Genomic DNA, 21,897 nt, shown 5'->3' with positions numbered 1-21,897 from the left:
TGCAAACAATGTTAAATAAAGCATTGGCAAAGCTGTATAATGGACACTTTTCATTATCTGCAGGCCATCGTGGTGACAGATGGAGAGCGAATTCTAGGTCTAGGAGATCTAGGAAGTTATGGCATGGGGATCCCAGTAGGGAAACTTGCCTTGTACACAGCCTGTGGTGGAGTTCACCCGCAACAGTGTCTGCCTGTCCTGCTTGATGTTGGCACAGATAACGAGGTAAGATTACCTGCTTATTTTGTGCATTATAAAAAAAGAAAAGCTGTTTTATTTAAAGCTGGGTTCTTAACTCAGAGATTCAATCCCTGAAATCGGAGCTAGAGTCAAAGACACCTATGATAAGAAGACAGCTAACCCAACAGTGCACGGACGTTGCCAGCCAGGGCTGGCCTTACCATGAGGCGAACTGAGGCGGCCGCCGCAGGTGCCAGACTGTGGGGGGGCGCCACTAGGACCCAGTGTAGAAAATTGTGTCTGCTGCTGGTGCATATGTATTCTCTCTGCTCTACATGCAGAGTGGTGAGTGCTGTGCTGGAGGAAGGGGGGCACAACCGACATAACAGGCAGTCAGGGGAAAAGGTGAGAGGCAATAATAGAAAGTAGCAAGAGCTGCAGGAAGAGAAAGGAGGAGGAGCCTCTTATGTACCTCTCTAGCACCCCCAGGATCCTGGACTGATTAACACCAGCTTCTCAGGGAGCTTCCTGTTTCCTGCTGCTTCCCTGAACCCACTTGAGGAGAACAGGCAGTCAACTGAAGTAATAGGAGCCAGTTAGGCCCTTAAGATGCTGATATCTTCCCTCACTCAGGCCCTGCTACCAGCCTGCTTATTTGTCCCCTTCAACTGAGTGTTGAGAGCCACTACAGCTGGCACAGAACAGCAGTCATGAGTGAAAGAAGAAGACACTCCTCTGGGGTAGTATTCAGATAAAGAAAGAAAGCAAAGGAAGCTTTTCTATCTAAGCAGAAAGGAGCTTTCCTGAGATACATAGGCACAAATGTTCACGGTGAGCCTTCCAGCCTCGGTGAGGATGTGAGTGGTGAGAAGATGCCTGATCTTCCAGTTAGTCAGAGTGCAGGTGACCTGGCAGCTACTGCAGCATCCATATCTCAAATGGATGTAACCATGCACATTCCTGAAGAAAAATGTAGATCAGAGAAGCGTGTGGTGGAGGCGCAAGAAACAGCTGCTGCTGAGTTTAGTTCCTTAAGTCTAGATGATCCAGGACTGTGGACCCACTTGAGCAGTAGCCTGAGGGACTTCCTTGTACTGCATTGGCCACAGCAAGTGAAAAACTTCATGTTCCCCAAAGACAATGAAAATAGAAGTTTCCATCCAACACATTACTGGTGTGAAATCCCCAATGGTGACAAAGTGGAGAGTGCTGCATACTGTTTTTGTTGCAAACTCTTGCAGTCTAATGTTCCAGCCACACTGGGTTCTACAGGAACAAAAGACTGGAAAAATCTGGCTAGAAATCTGGCATGCCATGAGAAGGCAGCAAATCACCAGAGAGCATTCCATAGGTGGAAAGAGCTTGAGATGAGACTAAGGTTAAAGGCCACCATAGATGATCAGCATCAAGAGAAGATTGCCTCAGAGTCTCTTTACTCGCAAAATGTTCTGAAAAGACTCATTGCCATTGTGAGAATGCTTGCTTCCCAAAACCTAGCACTGTGTGGCACTTCAAATTGGCTGTATGTGCCAAACAATGGAAACTTTCTTAAAATAGTGGAGCCAATGGCTGAGTTTGATGCTATACTCCAGGATCATCTAAGAAGAGTCACCACCCAAGAAATGTAAACACACCACTGCCTTGAAAAAAACAATTCAAAATGAGATCATACAGTTACTGGCAGCAAAACTCAAACAGAAGATTGTGGCGGATCTGAAGTCAGCAAGATATTACTCTGTTATTCTGGACTGCACACCTGACATCAGCCATATGGAACAAATAACTGAATGCTGCATTTTGCGATAATAACAGAACCTAGTGAAAATGTCCTTGCAATGGTGACTGTCAGAGAGCATTTTCTAGAATTTATTGACATTGATGATACTACAGGAACTGGAATGACAAATGTGCTTCTTAAAAAGCTGGAAGATACGGGAATTGCGATAGCTGACATGAGAGGTCAGAGCTACGATAATGGTGCCAATACGAGAGGAAAAAACATAGGAGTACAGACACAGATCCGAGAGTTAAACCCTCAAGCTTTTTTTTGTCCCATCCAGTTCTCATTCATTGAACTTGGTGGTCAGTGATGCAGCGTCACCTTCCAGTGAGGCTGCTGATTTTTTTAATGTAATTCAAAGCATCTATGTATTTTTCTCTGCATCAACTCATCGATGGCAAATTTTGAAGCAACATCTGGGAACATCCTCTCTGACACTGAAACCACTGAGGCCACACAATGGGAAAGTTGAGTGGAGGCGATATAGCCTATCAAACACCAAATTGGGAAGATAGATGATGCCATAGTTGCCATTATAGAGGATAATGCTATGAGAGGAACTGTTCATGGGAGAACAGTGGCAGAGGGAAACAGAATCACCAGAAACATACATAACTTCAGATTTCTGTGTGGCTTAGTGTTGTAGCATGACATACTGTTTGAAATAAATGTTGTAAGCAAGAGACTCCAAGGTATTGACCTTGATATATCTGGAGCAATGGAACAAGTGGACAAAGCAAAGTCATACCTACAGTCTTACTGGTCAGATTAGGGATTTCAAAACGTTCTGAAGAGTGCACAGAAGTTGGCAGAGGAACTTCACACTGAAGCTATTTTCCCACCCATTCAAGAATACAAGAGTCACCAAAGAAGAAGACATTTTGATGACAGGGCATGGGATAATCCTATAAAAGACCCCAAACAACAATTCAAAGTTGAATTCTTAAACCAGGTGATAGATTGTGCAATACAGTCAGCTGAAGAATGTTTCATACAGCTCAAGGGATACAGCAGTATATTTGGGATGTTGTATGATATTCCAAAACTCCTCACTATACCTGAAGAAGACTTACACCAGCAGGGCACTGGAGACAGTGTTGACCCATGATGACATGCACGCAATTGATGCGAATGATTTAGGTGATGAAATGAAAGCCCTTTCAAGATCCGTTTCAGCAGGATCAGCTCCAAAGGCTGCTCTGGAATATATGTGCACAAATAAGATGACCACCCTCTTTCCAAATAGTTTTGTTGCTCTGCGAATATTTCTAACACTTCCTGTAACAGTTGCCAGTGGAGAATGCAGCTTCTCCAAGCTGAAGTTAATAAAAACACATCTACGCTCCACAATGACACAGAAGAGGCTGGTCGGCCTTGCAACCATCTCAACAGAGCATGAGCTGGCCCAGACAGTGGACCATCAGCAGGAAGCAATTCAAATCTTTGCAATCAAGAAAGCATGGAAAGCACCACTTTGATTATTCAAAGAGATAAAAATGCCAGCGTTTACTGTGCAGAGAAGAAAAGTTACATTTGCTGTTCAGATGTTTGAAAGTTAAGTGTTACTTAACATTTTGGAACAAGGCATTTTAAGTTGTTAGTTCTCCTTTATTGGAATAGGTAGCAGAGCAGTATGATGAGAGGAGTAGAACAGGAAGAAGGCAGAACTGAGACCTTTCAAAGTTTTGACCCAAGCGAGGGGGCATCGGGGCGTCATTTGAGCTCCCTGCCTCAGGTGCCAAAATGTTATGGGCTGGCCCGTTGCCAGATTGCACTCTTGCTTGTAGTATGAGGTCAGATAAACACTGGTTGTCCTAATGTTCGGCTGATGGGAAGCAAAGCTGGAGCTGGGCCAGCAGGAGCGGAAGGGTCAGCTCCATCTTTCAGCATGATAAGGTGAGTTAAAAGATTTCAGCCATTCAGATACAGACTGACTTTTCCTGTGAAAAGCGTAAGGAAACTGACACATCCCCGGGTGTGTTTGGAAGCGATTATATTGCAACAAATGAAGAGTCCCCACTGGGTGGTTTGGACTTAATTAATGGCAGTGTTTTGTCAGATTGCACACTTTACTGCACACGATAACCAAACAGGAGGATTCCATCTGTTCGCAGTTTTTCTGCCTTATGACTCTGGCTCAGAAGGGCTGAAATGCAACTTTTTATCGATGCCAGAAGAGACATCTGTGAGGATATGTTTTTAAAATAAATTCCTATGGATATTTGCTATAGCCAATGCTTGTCAAATATGCAATAAACTATTTTAAAATGTACTTGCTTCTCATTTGACCATAAGCCATCTGAATATATGATTCTCAGCTGGCACGGAAAAACCGGTAGGATAAAGCTTTCAAAGGCACTCATCTCAATCCAAGCTTAGGCACCTTAATCAGCCATCTGATTTTTTCAGAGGTGCTCAGCACTCATGGGCTTCATTCGGAATTGTGGGTTCTCAACACCTCTTTAGATGTCGGGCCCAGTGTTTCAGGCTGGGCTGCCTAAAAACTGAGGAAGCCAAATTAAAGGCCGTTATGGAAAATTCAGGTCTGAGTGACTTCCCCATGCCAGCAGCAGGAGGGGAGTAAGTGTCAGAATTGGAGTGTCTTGGATCCACAGGGCATGCTGTTCCTCTGCCTTTGTACAGTCTCTCTGGGAGCATACCCTGTTTAGAAATAAGCCCTGGGTCTCCATATTGGACAAGGCGAAGACCCCTGGCTCTGCTGTGGGTTCAATCACCCTGCACTGGCCACTGGGCCAGCAAGATTCTTTTTCCTCTCTGCTCACACCTCAGAGTCAGTTGTTTGTCTCAAATTTCAGTCACATGGTTTGTACAGATACTTTCCCCTGCTCCTCTGGCTCAGGCAGGAGAGGGACTGGGATCAGACAAGTAATTTACCCATCCTGATCCTTTGATCGGCCTTCATTAAAAGTCAATGGTCAGGTTGTTGCTCTCCATTGTATCTCTAAGGTAGCTCCATACTCATGTTGACAGTTCTTGATAGACCATTCATAGGAACCCTTATGTGACTCTCACACAGTCACGTCATTACTTATCCCCTTTTCCAGGAAAGACATTTAACCCCTTCCTACCTAGGGGGTAACAATACAAAAGGGAAAGGGAAACTGAATCACAAATGCTTTTCATAAAAATAATGCAGATATTCCCCATGTTCTCCACATCGGGTTAGTACTCAAGTGTTCCTGGCTTTCAGGTCTGTGCTCGAACCACAAGACTATCCCACTCTCGTGAAAAAAAGAATACATTTAAATTTTAAATGACTTGCCTCTGTCTGTGTTTAGTGCATAATGATGCATTTAAAAGCACTTTCCTGCCTTCTTTCTGGTACTGCAAATCACACAGATCAACCTTTTTCAAATTAATTTCAAGCAGATTTGTGGTGGTGGGCAGGCAAATTGGAGTGAGTGGCGTTGCAATCTGGCCCACAGAGTCATGCACATTCAGGTTTGACCTGGCCAAACATGGTCAGGCGATGGCTCAGGTCTGCCTCCCAATGCCAGCTCCACAGCCTATGCTAATGCGCATCCATGGCTGACGTGTGATTCTAGGTAAGGTAGCTGAGGTTTTGAATTTGGCATAAATGGGTGGTTTTTGTTATTTTTATGCAGGAGATAACATTATTAAATCAGAAGTTTCCCACATCTACTGAGATACTTGGTCAGTGTGTTACAGAATACTTCCATGTACTGCTTGGGCAACTCAGCCTGTGGGTTTCAGAACTTGGAATCACCCAGGTACCTCACTTTACAGAACAAGCAACAGGCCATAGACCACTTAAAAATGTATTCAAGTGCTATATAGTAATGGAAATATGTGTCTCCTCTTTAAAGAACCATGGCATAGAAGAACAGTCTTAATCAAAATCAATGGAAAACTCCTTTCATATTCCCTGCTAAAGGAAAAACAGCTGGGTTTCTGTGGCTCTGGAAACAGAGTTAGTTTTAGCATATCTGCCAACAGTTAAGGTTTGCAAAGCTACAGGACAATAGGCTTTGTAGGATGCCCCCCTCTGATAGCCATGATTCGGTTCCTGAGTCCAAAGCGGAAGTGGGATCTCTTTCTGATGACTCACTGAGACCTTCAAAACATCCCGCTAGCTGGCCCATCTGTCTCCTGCTACAGCTATTTCTGTCATATTCTCCCAGATGTTATTTCTTTCCATGCTGAATCACCACTTTTGGAGGCAACTGTTTCTTATCAGCCATAGATAGGATGCAGGTCCCAGTTCAGCACCTGTTGGGTTGATTGGAAAAACAGGTTTTTGTAAGTCTTTTGAATGTATGGAGTTGTGTCCAATATCTGCAAAAGGCTTTGAGAAATAGAAATCTGAGTCTGAAGTTAGAAAATGACAGCAAAATCAAGGAGACTAGCAAACATACAGGTGAAGTTGAGGACTAAATGGTTCAGGAGACGAGTAAAGGGCTCTGCAATCAGATCACTGGTTCAAATCCAGCTCAGGTTAATAAAATATAAAACTTGTTAGCATCTTGTGGCTTAGATGAAATGGATTGATAGCCTCATTAGTTCCTAATGGAGAGGAGTCCATGTTGCAAAAATTATGACTGTCCCTAGTGAACCCCACATGAGCAGTCTCCAGTAAGAAACCAGTAACTGAATGAGCAATGGACACTGAACTATCTACAAACTGGGCCTTGCAGGGCAAGAGTGAAACACTTCAGAAAGGTGGCATAAGGAAGCACTGTCACTGCATGAACTCTTCTCATCCTGTGGAGAGAGGACTCTCCTTCCCAGGGCTGTCCAGCAAGCACTCAGTTCCTGTGATTGTATTTCCACAGTGAGACGCTGCTTGGTGTGGGTTTATTTACCATGAACTAAAGCTACATTTGGTGTTCAGGAAGGGATTTGTGTTTGCATCATGCCCAGGAACTGGATAGCCGCCATGTTTTGTTGTTTATCCACAATGATTGAAGCTGACATAAATGTGAGACACATATACATTTTGGATGTAAATCTCTGTCCGGCAGAGAAGCAGGTGCCATAAACAGAATGCTTTGTGTCCTAGGCTCTCCTGAATGATCCACTCTATATTGGACTGAAACACAAGCGGGTCCGTGGGAAACAATACGATGAACTGATTGATGAGTTTATGCAAGCAGTCACTAACAAGTAAGTGGGGATTTGTGTGAGTCTCCTCTTAGCTGCTTCTATTTAAAAGATGTTAAAACACTCAAAGTAAACACTAGTTTAATTGATAGCTAAGCAAAGAAAATCCATTAATGCAAACCCCTTGGGTGGTCTGGAAATGACCCTAGGTGCTCAAACGCTCCATGTCAAAATTATTTATGTCTTTAGAGAGCTGAGTGGGGACTGACTATTTATAATCATTTCCTGTCCATGCATTAGGCTAGAGGTGTCAAATGGGCCCTGTGGGCTGTATCCAGTCTCCCTGGTGTATTTACGTGAGCTACATAGCAGATTCATGGTCTCAGTGTCCTTTTTTTCATTTTGTTAAGTGTCTAGCTGTCATGGTTGTGAAGTAAACCTTCTAAAAATAAACAGGGTGTAATTCAATGTGGGGCTGTCTGCCTGAATCTGCAAGCAGCCTGTAAATGACTTACTCTGAGAATGTGAACTTCCCTGCCTGCCAGTAACCACATCAGTCTCAACCCTAAAGCCTGAAGACATATAAGCATCAACAATCATATTGCTTATTTTAGCAGTGGAACAGGGAAGGTGTTAGGAGTAAATTCTCTGGCTAAAGAATGTGGAATTGGAAGGGAAAGAAGTATAGAGAAATGAAAAGAGAAGAGACACACTAACTGGAAAGAAAGATGGTCCAGTGATTAGTGTGCTAGCTCTGGGACTGGGGACCCAGGTTCAATTTCCTGTGAGGCCTTGGCCAAGCCACTTAGTCTGTCTGTGCCTCATCTCCCCTGTACAGTGTAGTGCCATGCATTAAACATGGTGATGTGCTCCAATACCATGGTAGTAGAGGCCATATAAATATTAAAAATAGACAAATATGCAGGGAGCTAGAGAAGAGAAACTGGAAGGAGAAAGACAGAAATAGTGCAGGAGCCCACTGTGCGAGCCAGACTGCCACGACAAGGTACTTAATAACAAAGGCCGGGTCTACACTATGACTTTAGGTCGAATTTAGCAGCGTTACCTCAATTTAAGCCTGGACCTGTCCACACAACAAAGCCCTTTTTTCAACTTAAAGGGCTCTTTAAATCGATTTCTTTACTCCACCTCCAACGAGGGGATTAGCGCTGAAAATCGGCCTTGCCAGGTCGAATTTGGGATAGTGTGGATGCAATTCGATGGTATTGGCCTCCGGGAGCTATCCCAGAGTGCTCCATTGTGACCGCTCTGGACAGTGCTCTCAGCTCAGATGCACTGGCCAGGTAGACAGGAAAAGGCCAGCAAAGTTTTGAATTTCATTTCTTGTTTGGCCAGCGTGTTTGCAGAGCTCATGAGCGTGATGTGCACATTGCAGGGGCACATTGCCCAGCCCGTACTTTGTGAAAAGTCTATAACAATGTCCCTTTCGTCACCACGCTGCCGTCACCTCCTTGCCTGGTTTTACGCGAAACAGTTGTCTGCCATTGCTCTGATGGAGGGAGGGACAACTGATGACATGGCTTACAGGGAATTAAAATCAACAAAAGGGGTGGCTTTGCATCAAGGAGAAACACAAACAACTGTCACGCAGAATGGCCCCCTCAATGATTGAACTCAAAACCCTGGGTTTAGCAGGCCATTGATTTCACAAAACAAATCGGGTCAATTTCTTGTTTTGATCCATCTATCTTTTACATCTTAGGCTGACAGTAGATGGTGCAATACGACTACAAGCCATCATCATCTCCTTGCTGCTCGCCAGAAGACGGTGCAGTATGAGTGCAAGCCATCGTCATCTCCTGGGTGCTTGGCAGAAGATGGGAATGACCTGGCTGAGTCATTCGCATGTCTGCTAAAGTGCCCCGACCGATCTCATCGAGGTCGGCTAAAAGAGCACCTAGGAATATGATGACGATGGCTACCAACTGTAACTCACCATCTGCTGCCAAAAGATATGAACTGCTGCTGTGTAGCAATGCAGTCCCACGTCTGCCAGCACCCAGGAGATGTACAGTGACGGTGAGCTGAGCGGGCTCCATGCTTGCCGTGGTATGGCGTCCGCTCAGGTAACCCAGGAAAAAAAAGCACGAAACGATTGTCTGCCATTGCTTTCACGGAGGGAGGGAAGGAGGGAGGGAGGGAGAAGGGGGCCTAATGACATGTACCCAGAACCACCCACGACACTGTTTTTGCCCCATCAGGCATTGGGATCTCAACCCAGAATCTCAATGGGCAGCCGAGACTGCAGGAACTGTGGTATAGCTACCCACAACTACCCACAGTGCAACGCTCTGGAAGTCAACGCTAGCCTCAGTACTGTGGACGCAGTCCGCTGACTTAATGCACTTAGAGCATTTTATGTGGGGACACACACAATCGACTGTATAAAAACGATTTCTAAAAACCGACTTATGACATCGACTAATTTCATAGGTGTAGACATACCCAAAGTGACTCTGTGTTGTTTGTAACTGTGCAATGTTGCTGCTGATGCTGCAGCATTGTTACTTGCTGCCAGTGTTGCTGTTCTTGGAACTCCGGTGTCAGCTGCTCAAGCAGACCAGTGCAGCATGTTCAGTCAGCAGATCTCAATATTATTCATAAGACCACAGGCTTGGTACAGTGGTGAGGTGTCCGACTGGGTTTATTGTCAACCAAGCAGGTGCTAGCACCCCAGAGGAACTACCGGTACCACTACACACCTACGCCTATAGCAATGCTCAGTCAGCGCATCAGGATGCTGCTGCGCCCTAGGCTGGCACAAAGTTGCTCCTCTGATGATTCTCCTTTTATACAAACGAGTTACGTATTTCACTCCAGACATCATTAGGGTTTGTTACGCTATGAAATTAGGTCAAATTTATAGAAGTCGATTTTTTAGGAAGCGATTTTATACAGTCGATTGTGTGTGTCCCCACTAAACGCATTAAGTCGGCAGAGGGCATCCACAGTACTGTGGCTAGCATCGACTTTCAGAGCTTTGCACTGTGGGTAGGTATCCCACAGTTCCCACAGTCTCCGCCACCATTGGAATTCTGGATTAAGCTCCCATTGCTGATGGGGCAAAACATTGTCATGGGTGGTTTTGGGTACATGTCGCCAGTCGTCCCTCCTTCTATGAAAGCAGTGGCAGATAATCGTTTTGCATCTTTTTTCGTGCGAATGCCATACTGCTTTCAGCAGACAGTGCAATAGGACTGCTTACCATCATCATTGAATGACTACTTCCGCTGCAACTCTGCTCTCCTGGTGCCACGAATCCACCTCGCAGGTCCAACCATCATCATCCACTTCTACTGCAATTCTACTCTCCTGCTATTGTCTCACCATACCACGGCAAGTGTGCAGCCCACTCAGCTCAGCTAACGGACACCACCGCTGTTGTGTCCGGTGCTGCTGGCAGCAGACAGTGCAATAGGTCTGCAAAACTAGTCTCCTAACCACCACTTCCACTGCCACTCTGCTCTCCTGCTCTTGTTTCGATTGATAGCGAATTTCTCCATGTTGGCTGTCATGAGCTCCCGCTTCCGCTGCAACTCTGCTCTCCTGCTGTCCTGCAGACGCCATACCATGGCAAGCATGAGTCCGCTCAGATCACCACAGCAGTTATGAGCATTGTAAACACCTTCCACATTATCCTGCAGTATGTTCGACCCAGAACTTGCAAAAGCAGGCGAGGAGGCGACGGCAGCACTGTGATGAAAGTGATGAGGACATGGACACAGCTTTCTCTCAAAGTACAGGCCCTGGCAATTTGGACATCCTGGTGGCAATGGGGCAGGCTCATGCCGTGGAATGCCGATTCTGGGCCCGGGAAACAAGCACAGACTGGTGGGACCGCATAGGTTGCAGGTCTGGGAAGGGCTATTTCATGGAACTTTGTGACTTACTTTCCCCTGCCCTGAAGCGCAACAATACCACGATGAGAGCAGCCCTCACAGTTCACAAGCAAGTTGTGATAGCCCTCTGGAAGCTTGCAATGCCAGACAGCTACCAGTGAGTCGGGAATCAATTTGGAGTGGGCAAATCTACTGTGGGAGCTGCTGTGACTCAAGTAGCCAATGCAATCGCTGAGCTGCTGCTATCAAGGGTAGGGTGGTTGAGGAGGGAAGGACAAGGCCTCATTGCACTTCAAACCTTATTGAATGCTGGTCTCTGTTGCTTGGGCTGTCCTCTGGGATGGAGTGGTTGGGTGCCTGGAACCCCACCATATTATTGGGCATCTGGGTGAACTTGGGGAGGAGGGTGGGCAGTTACACAGGGTCTGTGCTCCTGCTGCCTTTCCTGCAGCTCAACCATACGCTGAAGCATATCAGTTTGATTCTCTACTAGCCTCAGCATTGCATCCTGCCTCCTTTCATCATGCTGCCACCACCTCTCCTCTTGCTCGTGCCTGCTGTCTTCACGTTCATTTTCTGCTTTCCTGGACTCTGCCATTGTTTGCCTCCATGCATTCTGCTGAGCTCTTTCAGTGCGGGAGGACTGCATGAGAACATTTCATCGCGAGTGCATTTTTTTCACCTTCTTATCTGCGCTAGCCTCTGGGATGGAGATGACAGGGGGAGCATTGAAACATTTACAGCTGTGGGAGTGAAAAAAGGGAGAATATTCTTTAAAAAGACACATTTTAGAGAACAATGGGTGGACTCTTTCACGGTGAACCAAGCTGTTAACATTACATAGCACATGTGCTTTCATTACAAAGTTGCATTTTGCCTCTTATATTGAGGGCCTGCCGGTTTTCGGAGGGGCTGCAGTTTCGGGTTAATGTGGAGCACAAACTCAACTAACCCCCACCCAGCAAACACACACACAATTCTCTGGGATGATCGCTTCACCTCTCCCCCCACCACGTGGCTGACAGCATGGATGATTTCTTTTCAGCCACGGGCACACAGCTCAGCAGGAACGGCCACCGCTGAATGTCCCCGTAATAAAATTCCCCTATTTCAACCAGGTGACCATGAATTATATCACTCTCCTGAGGATGACACAGAGAGATAAAGGATGTTGCTTGACTGCATTCCAGTAGCTGTACTGTCCGTGAATGCATCCCAAGTCTTCAGGGCAAATTAATCATTAAACATGTTTGCTTTTAAACCATGTATTATATTTACAAAGGTACACTCAAATATTTTGGCATTTCATCTTTTGGAATGGAGTTCTGATAGCACAATTCATCTCCCCATACAGCGATCAGATCCAGTATCTCCCATTCAGTCCATGCTGGAGTTCTTTTGCAATTCTGGGACTCCATGGTCACCTCTCCTGATGAGCTCTGCATGGTCACCTGTGCTGATGGTCACCTCTCCTGATGAGCTCTGCATGGTCACCTGTGCTGATCAGCTTGCCATGCTGGCCAAACAGGAAATGAAATTCAAAAGTTTGCAGGGCTATTCCTGTTTACCTGGCCAGAGCATCTGAGTTGAGAGTGCTGTCCAGAGCAGTCACAACGGAGCACTCTGGGATAGCTCCCGGAACCCAATACCATTGAATTGTGTCCACACTACCCCAAATTCAACACGGCAATGTTGATTTCAACACTAATCCCCTCATCAGGGAGGAGTACAGAAATTGATTTTAAGAGTCCTTTAAATCAACAAAAATGGCTTTGTCATGTGGATGGGTGCAGGGTTAAATTGGTCTAACACTGCTAAATTCAACCTAAACTCATAGTGTAGACCAGGACTTAGTTACCCTCCTTATCCTTGTACCTGCTAGTCTGAACAAAACATCCTCATCCATTATCTTGTCATGCCAGCCTGATCTGACAAGAGGTCAGCATGTTCTTGTTTCATCTCACTGGAATGCGTTTACCAAGTTACTTGAGAGATCTGTGTGGTTTTGTACCATCCTCTCCAGTCAGGAATGTGCTTACTTGGTGTTAGCTAATAGTCTAGTTGGCAGCCAGTATCAAGTGGAGTGCCCCAAGAGTCGGTCCTGGGGCTGGTTTTGTTCACTATCTTCACTAATGTTCTGGAGGATCGCATGGATTGCAAGTTTGCAGATGACACTAAACTAGGAGGAGTGGTAGATACGCTGGAGGGTAGGGATAGGATACAGAGGGACCTAGACAAATTAGAGGATTGGGCCAAAAGAAATCTGAAGAGGTTCAACAAGGACAAGTGCAGAGTCTGCACTTAGGATGGAAGAATCCCATGCACTGCTACAGACTAAGGACCGAATAGCTAGGCAGCAGTTCTGCAGAAAAGGACCTAGGGGTCACAGTGCACGAGAAGCTGGATATGAGTCAACAGTGAGTTAACAGTGTGGCCAAGATGGCTAATGGGATTTTGGGCTGTAAAGTAGGAGCATTGCCAGCAGATTGAGGGATGTGATCATTCCCCTCTATTCAGCATTGGTGAGGCCTCATCTGGAGTACTGTGTCCAGTTTGGGGCCCCACACTATGAGAAGGATGTGGAAAAATGTGAAAAGAGTCCAGCAAAGGGCAACAAAAACTATTAGGAGGCTAGAACACATGACTTATGAAGAGAGGCTGAGGGAGCTGGGATTATTTAGTCTGCAGAAGAGAAGAATTAGGGGGAGGTTGATAGCTGCTTTCAACTACCTGAAAGGGGGTTCCAAAGAGGATGGATCTAGACTGTTCTCAGTGGTACCAGACAGAACAAGGAGTAATGGTCTCAAGTTGCAGTGGGGGAGGTTTAGGTTGGATATTAGGATAAAATTTTTCACTAGGAGGGTAGTGAAGCACTGGAAGGGGTTACCTAGGGAGGTGGTGGAATCTCCTTCCTTAGAGGTTTTTAAGGTCAGGCTTGACAAAGCCCTGGCTGGGATGATTTAGTTGGTGTTGGTCCTGCTTTGAGCAGGGAGTTGGACTAGATGACCTCCTGAGGTCCCTTCCAAACCTGTTATTCTATGATTCTATGAATACCTAGTGTGATGGTATTTTGCCAAGGCCAGGCCTACTCTGGTCCAGAGCCTTTGATTCACACTGTTAGTTATGCCTAATGCTCCAGCAAGGCCTTCACTATATACAGGCCATATTCTCCCCTTATCTTAATCTTCATGCAAACCTTCCATTGACATCAGTGGGAGATCCACTGTGAAGTGAGGGAGTATGGGTTTCTCTGTTTATACCTCAACTCATGGACCATCGTTCAAAATGGAGGTAAGCCCTCTCCACTGAATGAGTTTGATACATAGGCATGAAGCCCAGTCCTGTGGCTCTCACTTTTTTCCCATTGTAATCACTGGGACTGCTCACGACAGTAAGGACTGCAGCACTGGACCCTAAATCTATAGATATGGGCCCGAACTTGCACACCAGACCAAAAACACCTCTGCAGTTCAGGTCCTGATTGGAGCTTTACACGTGGCACTCCAAAGTCTCCTACCTCCTTGCCCTGAGCTTTGGGGAATTTGGATTCAGATTTTGCAGATTGGGCTGATCTCTGCTGGACTGTCATCCTTCCAGTAGGTTCAAGGTCAGTCACGACCACCTCTCCTTTCTTTCTGGCTAGTTGGGAGGGAGGGGATGGCCATCCTGAATAGTATTCTGTTGTAACACAGGGTTATGGTATGGAAAAAGCTGAGAACCATTGCTCATGGCTATTGATTACGTGCTTTTCAGTGCATTCTTGTGCCCAGGCGGGGACAGTGAAAGTACAGGACAATCCCCTCGACTCACTGAAAGGGATATTGGAAGGAAGAGAGAGAAAACTCTATTTAAAACTGACTGGAAAAGCTCTAACCTCTTGAGCATCATTTTCTGCATCTGCTAAAGTAACAGATGATGTTAATCAGGGACTGCAGAGTGCTGCAGTGCACTCCTACTCACCTGATTTATGAGGTGCTTCATGTTTGCTTGTCTTCCCTCCACACTGTTGTTGTTTCAGTTCTTTGCATTTAAAGGCACCACGTCAGTTACATGAATTAGGTTTCCCTCTATCTCAGCAGGCTGTTTCTGTGTGCACTGCTGTGCAGTGTAGGCTTATGTCTCTCATAAGGGAGGTTTGGAGGGTTCTACGGGCAACACCTACCAAAAAAAAAATGACCAGTGCCCTTCCCCCATGCCCAGGTGAGTGGGGAGGAACAATAAGGAGGGAAATGGTGAGGACTGGTCAGTGCCTTCAGCAGCTGTAGGTCTTGGAGGAGCCGACGGCTTTAGAGACAGTGTCTGTGCAACCCTCAGTTTTTGTGACTGGCCCTTAGTCCAGTGGAATTGGGTACTAGATTGAGAGAATTGGGGTGAAATCCTGGCCTCATCGAGTCAATGGGATTTTGTTGTTTACTTCAGTGGAGCCAGGACTTCACCCCAGGTTCCCATTCCCAGTTCTGCTACTGACTCAATGCGTGATGTTAGGCCAGGCCCTTCACCTCTTCTGGGCTGCAGATTCCCCATCTGCAACGTGGGCTAATAATTATTGCACGGCTTTATAAGCCCCTGAGATCTGTGGATAAAAAATACTCTATCTAGTGATAAACATTATCACTTCAGCGAGGGGCGCACTGTAAATGCTTAAAGGAGAACCTTAAAAGAGAGTGGGAAAATTTGAGCTTATACCTTTTTTGTTCCTTATAATGGACAAAGGCCTGATTATCTTTTTTTTTTAAAGTTGGCTCTTTTGTGGCTTGTGTTGACATTAGGAATTCATGTCTTGTCTAAAATGGAAGACTCTGGCAGTAGAGAAACACACCTGTGGAATCACAAGAGACTGAAAGCAATTGAGAGGTGAAGGGAATTGTAGTCTGATTGTTGCAGTTGGTATTTTGTTGGCATGCTCTCTTATTTGAACTCCAGCCTCTAATGAACACAGTGGAGAAAGGATGTCTCCTAAAGTTTCCTCTTCTCCTCTGGCCACAACAGGACCAGGGAGAGAGAATTCAGAGCTCAGCACGGTCCTGCGACAACAGCTTGAGGCACTAGGTTTCTATCATGAGAGTGGTATAAGGACCTAGATAATGGCTCCCTCCCATCACTAGTCTGGCTCTGGGCTTTGTTTGTGATATCTATGGCAGAGATTGCTGAACATGCAGGATATGAACCCTGCCACCACTGCAGTATGTATTTTGGGAACAGCGCAAAACAGATAGGCAGCTAGCCAGCCCTGGCCTGCTACCTGACTCATTGGAATGTGCTCCTGGGAAGCATGCCTCTTGTGTGCTCGCTGTTGGGAAAAGACTGCCTATTGTTTCCCTATGGCAGGGTTAGATGGGCTAATCCCAGAGGAGAATGCGGAGGGGACTCAGCCATGGAACTCAGCAGAATGACCTGCCGAGGCAGTGTGGTCTAGTGATTGAAGCAAGGTGCTTGGGTCAAGAGCCTTGGCTTTTGTTCTCAACTCTGCTAGCGGGTGCAGGACAAATCGCTTAGACAGCCTGAGACCCAGAGAGGTTATCTCCAGATTGGTTTACCTACTTTGCAGATGTATTGGGAGGGCAAATCCATTCATGTACATGCGGTGCCTTAAGATCTGGGTGCAAGGTACTATAGAATTGTATTATTACTACTTCTTCTAGTGCTCGTTTTAATAGTTATTCTTTATTGCAAAGACCCTGGTGTTGGGAAAGGTGGTAACTCTAGGCTGAACTGGATTCAGCAGGCTTGAATGGATTCAGCAGGCATTCATTTGGTCTTGGATTACCACCTGAACAGTTACCCTGAACTTCCAGCCAGGTCATGAGATGAATCAGAAAATGGTATGAATGTGCTGTCATATTGTAGCTAACCTCAGTGGTATTTGTGAAGCGACCTTTGAATTTGAAAAGCTCTGATCCCTGAAATCCGGACTCTGGGCTCTGACTTTTGTTATTCATAAGAATAGCACTTCTCAGAATCATCCGAGAATCATCTGAAAATAAACCCACAGTCTGAAGGGAGAGCTTGTCTGATTATTTTGGGGGGATCTTTTGGTCCCTAATGATTAATTAACCAGGTTAATTTGGTTCATACTGAGAGGTTTTGCAAGAACAATTCTTGAATTTGCCAAAATGGAGACATGCTAGTCATGTAAAAAGTTTAATCTGGTTTATGAGGGTCCTTTAAATTCTCATGTAAATCAGTGGTCAGCTCATTTCCCGGAGCACTTCCTGTCCCAGCTAGTAACTACTGCTTTAGCGGCATGTGTCAAGGAAGTGGAACGTGTCAGAACACAGGAAGGAGAATAGCGTGAAGATTCATTGTTCTAATGTATGAAAAAAATCAAACAGAAGCTATTCCAATTTCTATGATTGGAGGCATCTCCACTCAGAGGCAAAGGCTCAAGGCTTCATAATAGCCACCGAATAATGGATGGGTATAGCAGCAGCTCCACAGTTAGCACTAATGTATTTGCCAATAAAATGAGACCTATGGGCATTTTTAGACCAAATTATTAATGAAGACCCTTCTTAAAATAGCTGGAAGAAAGATCTGCAATTTCCCAGTGTCTAAATCTCCATTCATTACTGTTTCACCTAGAAAGCAAGAAAGGACTTCCTATTAAGTGACAAATTCTTGTATTTGCAGCTCTCATTATCCCCAGTGGAAGCCAGAATTTGGCCAACTGAGCTCAGGCCATTGATTTTAGGATTAAGCAGCCTTGCAAAATGCTACTTGCCCACAGCAGATAACTGGGGTTGGGGGTTTTCTGTGATGGGCATGTGACATATGCATAACTACATTATCTTCAGTTGCCGGAGCAAAAGGAGAGTGGGTAGATTTCGCATCCGGACTGGTAAATTTTCAAGGCTGGAATAAAAACTCACTTGCTTCATCCAGGGATCCTATCAGAAGGAATATCCATAATCTCCACATATCAGAGAAAACTGTGCTTGAAATCTAAAAACCTGAGCGGGATGCCTATGTGCCAGGGTATATTTTCTTTGTGATGTGGAGAGTTAGATGCCCTTGCAGTGCAATAAGACTCAGTCTATACATTAATAAGATGCTTTATTGGCAAACTCCCTTAAAAAAAAAACCTAACCAAGATCTGGGACTGAGCTGTGGAGTTTTTAAAAGATTGTCAATTTTTTTCCTCCTCCCTTTCTCCTGAATTCCTTCTTTCTTACTCCACTTCCACCTCCCATCATCTCTTCCATAGTCCCATTGTAAAGTAACAGTGTTACCGTGATTCCAAATGGCCAGAAGTGCTGATGGATGGGCCATCCCAAGCGAACAGCCTCCCTTGTGAAAGCCAGGCTCGCTCACCTTGCTGACAGATGTTGAGCAAACAAAGTATAGACCCTGGGAGAGGCACTTCCACACTCCAGCAGATTGTCACTGAAGCCTCATTAAGCTGTCATAACTTCTCTCCCTTTTCCTTTCCCATCGCAACTGATTACCAAGGTAATTGTGAAAACAGAAGCTGTCTCTTTTATGAGCCTGTTCCATTTGACAGGGTGCAGGAGACAATCAGAGACCGAGTGTTGGGGAATTAGAACGGAAAGAGAGGGAAAGTAGCTCTAAGTAGTTCTTTTCAGTTTGGTTTGAACGAGATTTGTTTTCCCCTGAGCTCCGCCCAATAGTTTACCCACGTACAGAGCTAAAGACAAGGTCCCAAGTGCTCTGCAGGAAGCTGGGCATATGTTCTGCAACAAGTTCCTCTGGTTTCAGCAGCTCTCTAATGCATCAGACTGGGAATCCAGTGGCCGCTTTTATGCTGCTAAATAATTAGTACAGTATCCGCTGTGTTATTTATTTGGCCTTTACATTTAATATAGTTTATTGACCTGAAAATATCAACGTGATGCTCAGCCAGAGCTATAAATGGATCCTGCTTTGTGAATCCAGCCCCATTTTGGGGTTAGTAATAACGCCTCAAATCAAGGCCAGATTGGCTTAGTTTCAGTTTTTGATGTGCAGGTTTCACAGAGAGCTAGCTGCATATCTCCCATCTCTACCTCCGTGGAGCTCGGGGCTTGAATTTCCTCTATGTCCACCTTGAATTGGAGTGAAGTGGCTTTAAATATGCACAGAGCAGCCCTTTTGAAACTACCAAGCTACAGCACGGCTCTCAAAATAGACAAGAAGACAGATCAGCCATGGAATCCTAAATGAGAATGCCCCTGTGGTCCTTCCAGTGACCTTCTTTGAGTGACCCCGTGAGGAAGTGGAAGAGCTGAACTCCTCACATGATCACAGTGACTTGCTTTTGAGCAGGGTCCGAAACTGAGTGTGGGAGAGCTGTACTGATACTGTACTCTTGACTCCGCTAGCATGTCTTCCTGTTACTGATTAAGGACTGAATTTCAACCACTGCTGCTATGCTGTCCCTCTGGTAATGGGCGTTCACACTTTGTACATGACCTTGACTGATTTGGAATGCAACAGTTTTATCCTTCACTGGGGCTTTCTGGCTTGTGCATTTACAGCTAGACCTGATTTACTGTAGTTTTTCTAGGTAAAAGATATGTCTGGAGGGAGGGCAGGTGGCTTTGCTGCCCTTGGAGTTTTCTGCCATGAGGCAGGGTTAGTTTGTGCCCAGGACTCCGTGCTAGCACTATTGCATCCCCTGGCCACTCCCAATCCCCAGAACATGCTGTACCCCATTTTAGCTGCACTATCCCTTTCAGACCCTCATTGGTAACCCTATCTTACCCCTCAGCAGATTTTATGCATCTAGGGCCCAGCCCCTGGATTCACATTGACGTGGACCCAGTCTGACTCTTGCTCAGTATTAAAATGGAATATATATTCTGGAATAAAGTGAAGGCAAACTGCAATTTAGAGCACAGTGAGCTGCGTCTCACAGACAGAGGCAGACTACTGGGCTCGTGATGCAGTTCCTGGGTTCTTCTGGAGGAGCGGTTGGGCACCAAAACTTCCAGGCACAGAGCTGCATCCAGGAGTCCCTGTGAGTGTGGCTACCCAACAGTCCATAACCCAGGACCTATGGCGAGGAAGACAAATTTCCAGGTACGAACAAATTTGCCCACTGTTACCAAATGTCTGTAAACGCCCTTGTCACGGCTATCGATGCTGGATAAATAATGCCATCAGGGCAGTGATGTAAAACTCTGCCTTGTGTGCGGGTTTCTGTGCTATAAAAACCATAGCGCCCGCTTTAATTTTAATATTGCAGGCTGTTTTCTACTCTGTCCGTTCTTAAGGGAAGTCTCTTAGCTAAACAGTGCTATAAAAATTAAAGGGACTTTTTTCTTTAAACCCTGATGTGTGTCTGATGTAAATGGGCAAACAAACATTCCAACCTCTCTTGATAAATAATAGCACCATCACCTGTCCCCCGTACTGTCCAGGCTGTCAGCTCTCTCCCTGCAGCCCACATGGTTTCCTCCACTTGTCCCTAAGTAAAGCTATAAGAACAATGGAAAAACCAAACTTGGGGGAGGGTCCCAGAGTCCAGGCACTGGCCCGAGCCCAAACACCTTCACCGCAATTAAACATCCCTGCAGGCTGAGCCCTGCAAGCCCGAGTCAGCTGGCACAGGGCAGCCACAGGCATTTAATTGCAATGTAGCTGTACCCTTGTATGCCTTAGCCAAATCCTAGTGTGTGGCCCTGCTCAGGCAAGAGCTCCAGCTGCCCTTGAACTACCAGCCAAAGGGCTACTGGTCCAGTTGCAGGTGGGGAGGGAGCTAGTGGATCCACAACAGCAAAGCTTGGCCTAGACTGTGAACCCTTGTAAAAGGCCTGGGCATGAAATCTTTTTCCCCATCCCCGCAAACTCTCTACCTGATCCATTCTGCTGGTGCCTGCTCTTTTGGAGCTTCTGGCTGCTGCTCTGTTTCCAGCTTGCACAAGGTCTTTTTTTCTGATCTCTGTACTCTTGCCTCAGGGGATGGACAACTCTTCAGCTGGACTCCCCTGAGCAGGAATCCCGGACTTGGCCAGGGTACCGGGGGGGAAGTGACTTGCCTTTTTCTCTCTTAGAACATACCAGCTGGACCCAGCCCTTCTCTACCCACAGCACCTTCTGTCATTCCTGTGAGATAGCCTGGCAGGCCACCACAATGCGCCAGAGCCTGGTGGGTGGCTCCCTTCATAAGCAAGGGAGATGAAGACTCTCGGGTGCTGCCTTTATCTTCTGCAGTGGATTTTTGTTGATCTGGTACCGGCAAAGTGCGGAGTTGCAGCTTTGAGTGGGGAACTCCTGTTCATCTCTTCTCAGTGGCCAAATTATAGCCAAGTGCCTGCAGCCCAGGAATCTTTTGGGATTTCAGCATACATGCCGACTCGCTTGTCAGGCACAGACAGGCTGTTGGTTGAGATGTGGCCATCCCATTATGAAACTGGCACGTATATGATGAGGGAATGTCAAGGGCAAGGGAGAAAAGACCTCTCTTTTGCCTGGCTTTATATAAGGCCAAAGGTGGGGACTTCAATGTGTAAGCAGTTCTCCTTCCATAATGGGCTTGCAGAGCTTTCATGAAGTGTTATATTCAAGGAGGAATTGGAAACTACCTCTGTAGGAATCTTGCTACCAAGGAACTTGAGTAACATTTTTTTCCTGCCTCTGGGGAAATAGTTTATGCTTTTCTGCTCACAGTGAATAGAAATGACCCTTGTCAACCTTGAGCATCAAATGCATCACACAAGAGCCATGGACTCGGTCCTTCAAAGTTTGACTTACATTATCCAGTCAGGTGCTTTTCAGAGCATTGCCTCATGGAATTTTTGCCCCATGATCTCATGACCTATAATGAGGCTGGAAGAAGTTGATGAGATACGTGCACATGTGGATAAAAGAACCAGGTTGCATGGTCAAATTGTTTAGGAAATTACAAAGAAAGTTGTCTACTGGAGGAACTGAAAGCAACTTCATCAGCAAAACATCTGCCTGCTGCTTCAGGGATTCACACGTCTTGTAGTACATTCCAAGAGAGACGTGCATCCATAAAGATCTTGTTTCTGCAGCCTTCTTGTTAGCTTTGTC

The 21,897-nt window shown here is 45.8% G+C and overlaps 1 protein-coding gene across 2 annotated transcripts in view; it reads left to right on the top strand.

Annotated features, from left to right (window-relative positions):
* ME3 (malic enzyme 3) overlaps positions 1–21,897 on the top strand; it is a 199,198-nt gene that overhangs the window by 137,509 nt on the left and 39,792 nt on the right. For both annotated transcript variants that reach the window (XM_030558922.1, XM_030558913.1), the window contains exons 5-6: positions 64–225; positions 7,002–7,105. In XM_030558922.1, the coding sequence (XP_030414782.1) occupies positions 64–225; positions 7,002–7,105 (266 nt within the window). The remainder of the gene's footprint in view (positions 1–63; positions 226–7,001; positions 7,106–21,897) is intronic.

The sequence above is a fragment of the Gopherus evgoodei genome, chromosome 1 (assembly GCF_007399415.2).
Source record: "Gopherus evgoodei ecotype Sinaloan lineage chromosome 1, rGopEvg1_v1.p, whole genome shotgun sequence".
Classification (NCBI taxonomy): domain Eukaryota; kingdom Metazoa; phylum Chordata; order Testudines; family Testudinidae; genus Gopherus; species Gopherus evgoodei.
The sequence above is the reverse complement of the archived record's forward strand: the minus strand, read 5'-3'. Positions and strand labels throughout refer to the sequence as shown.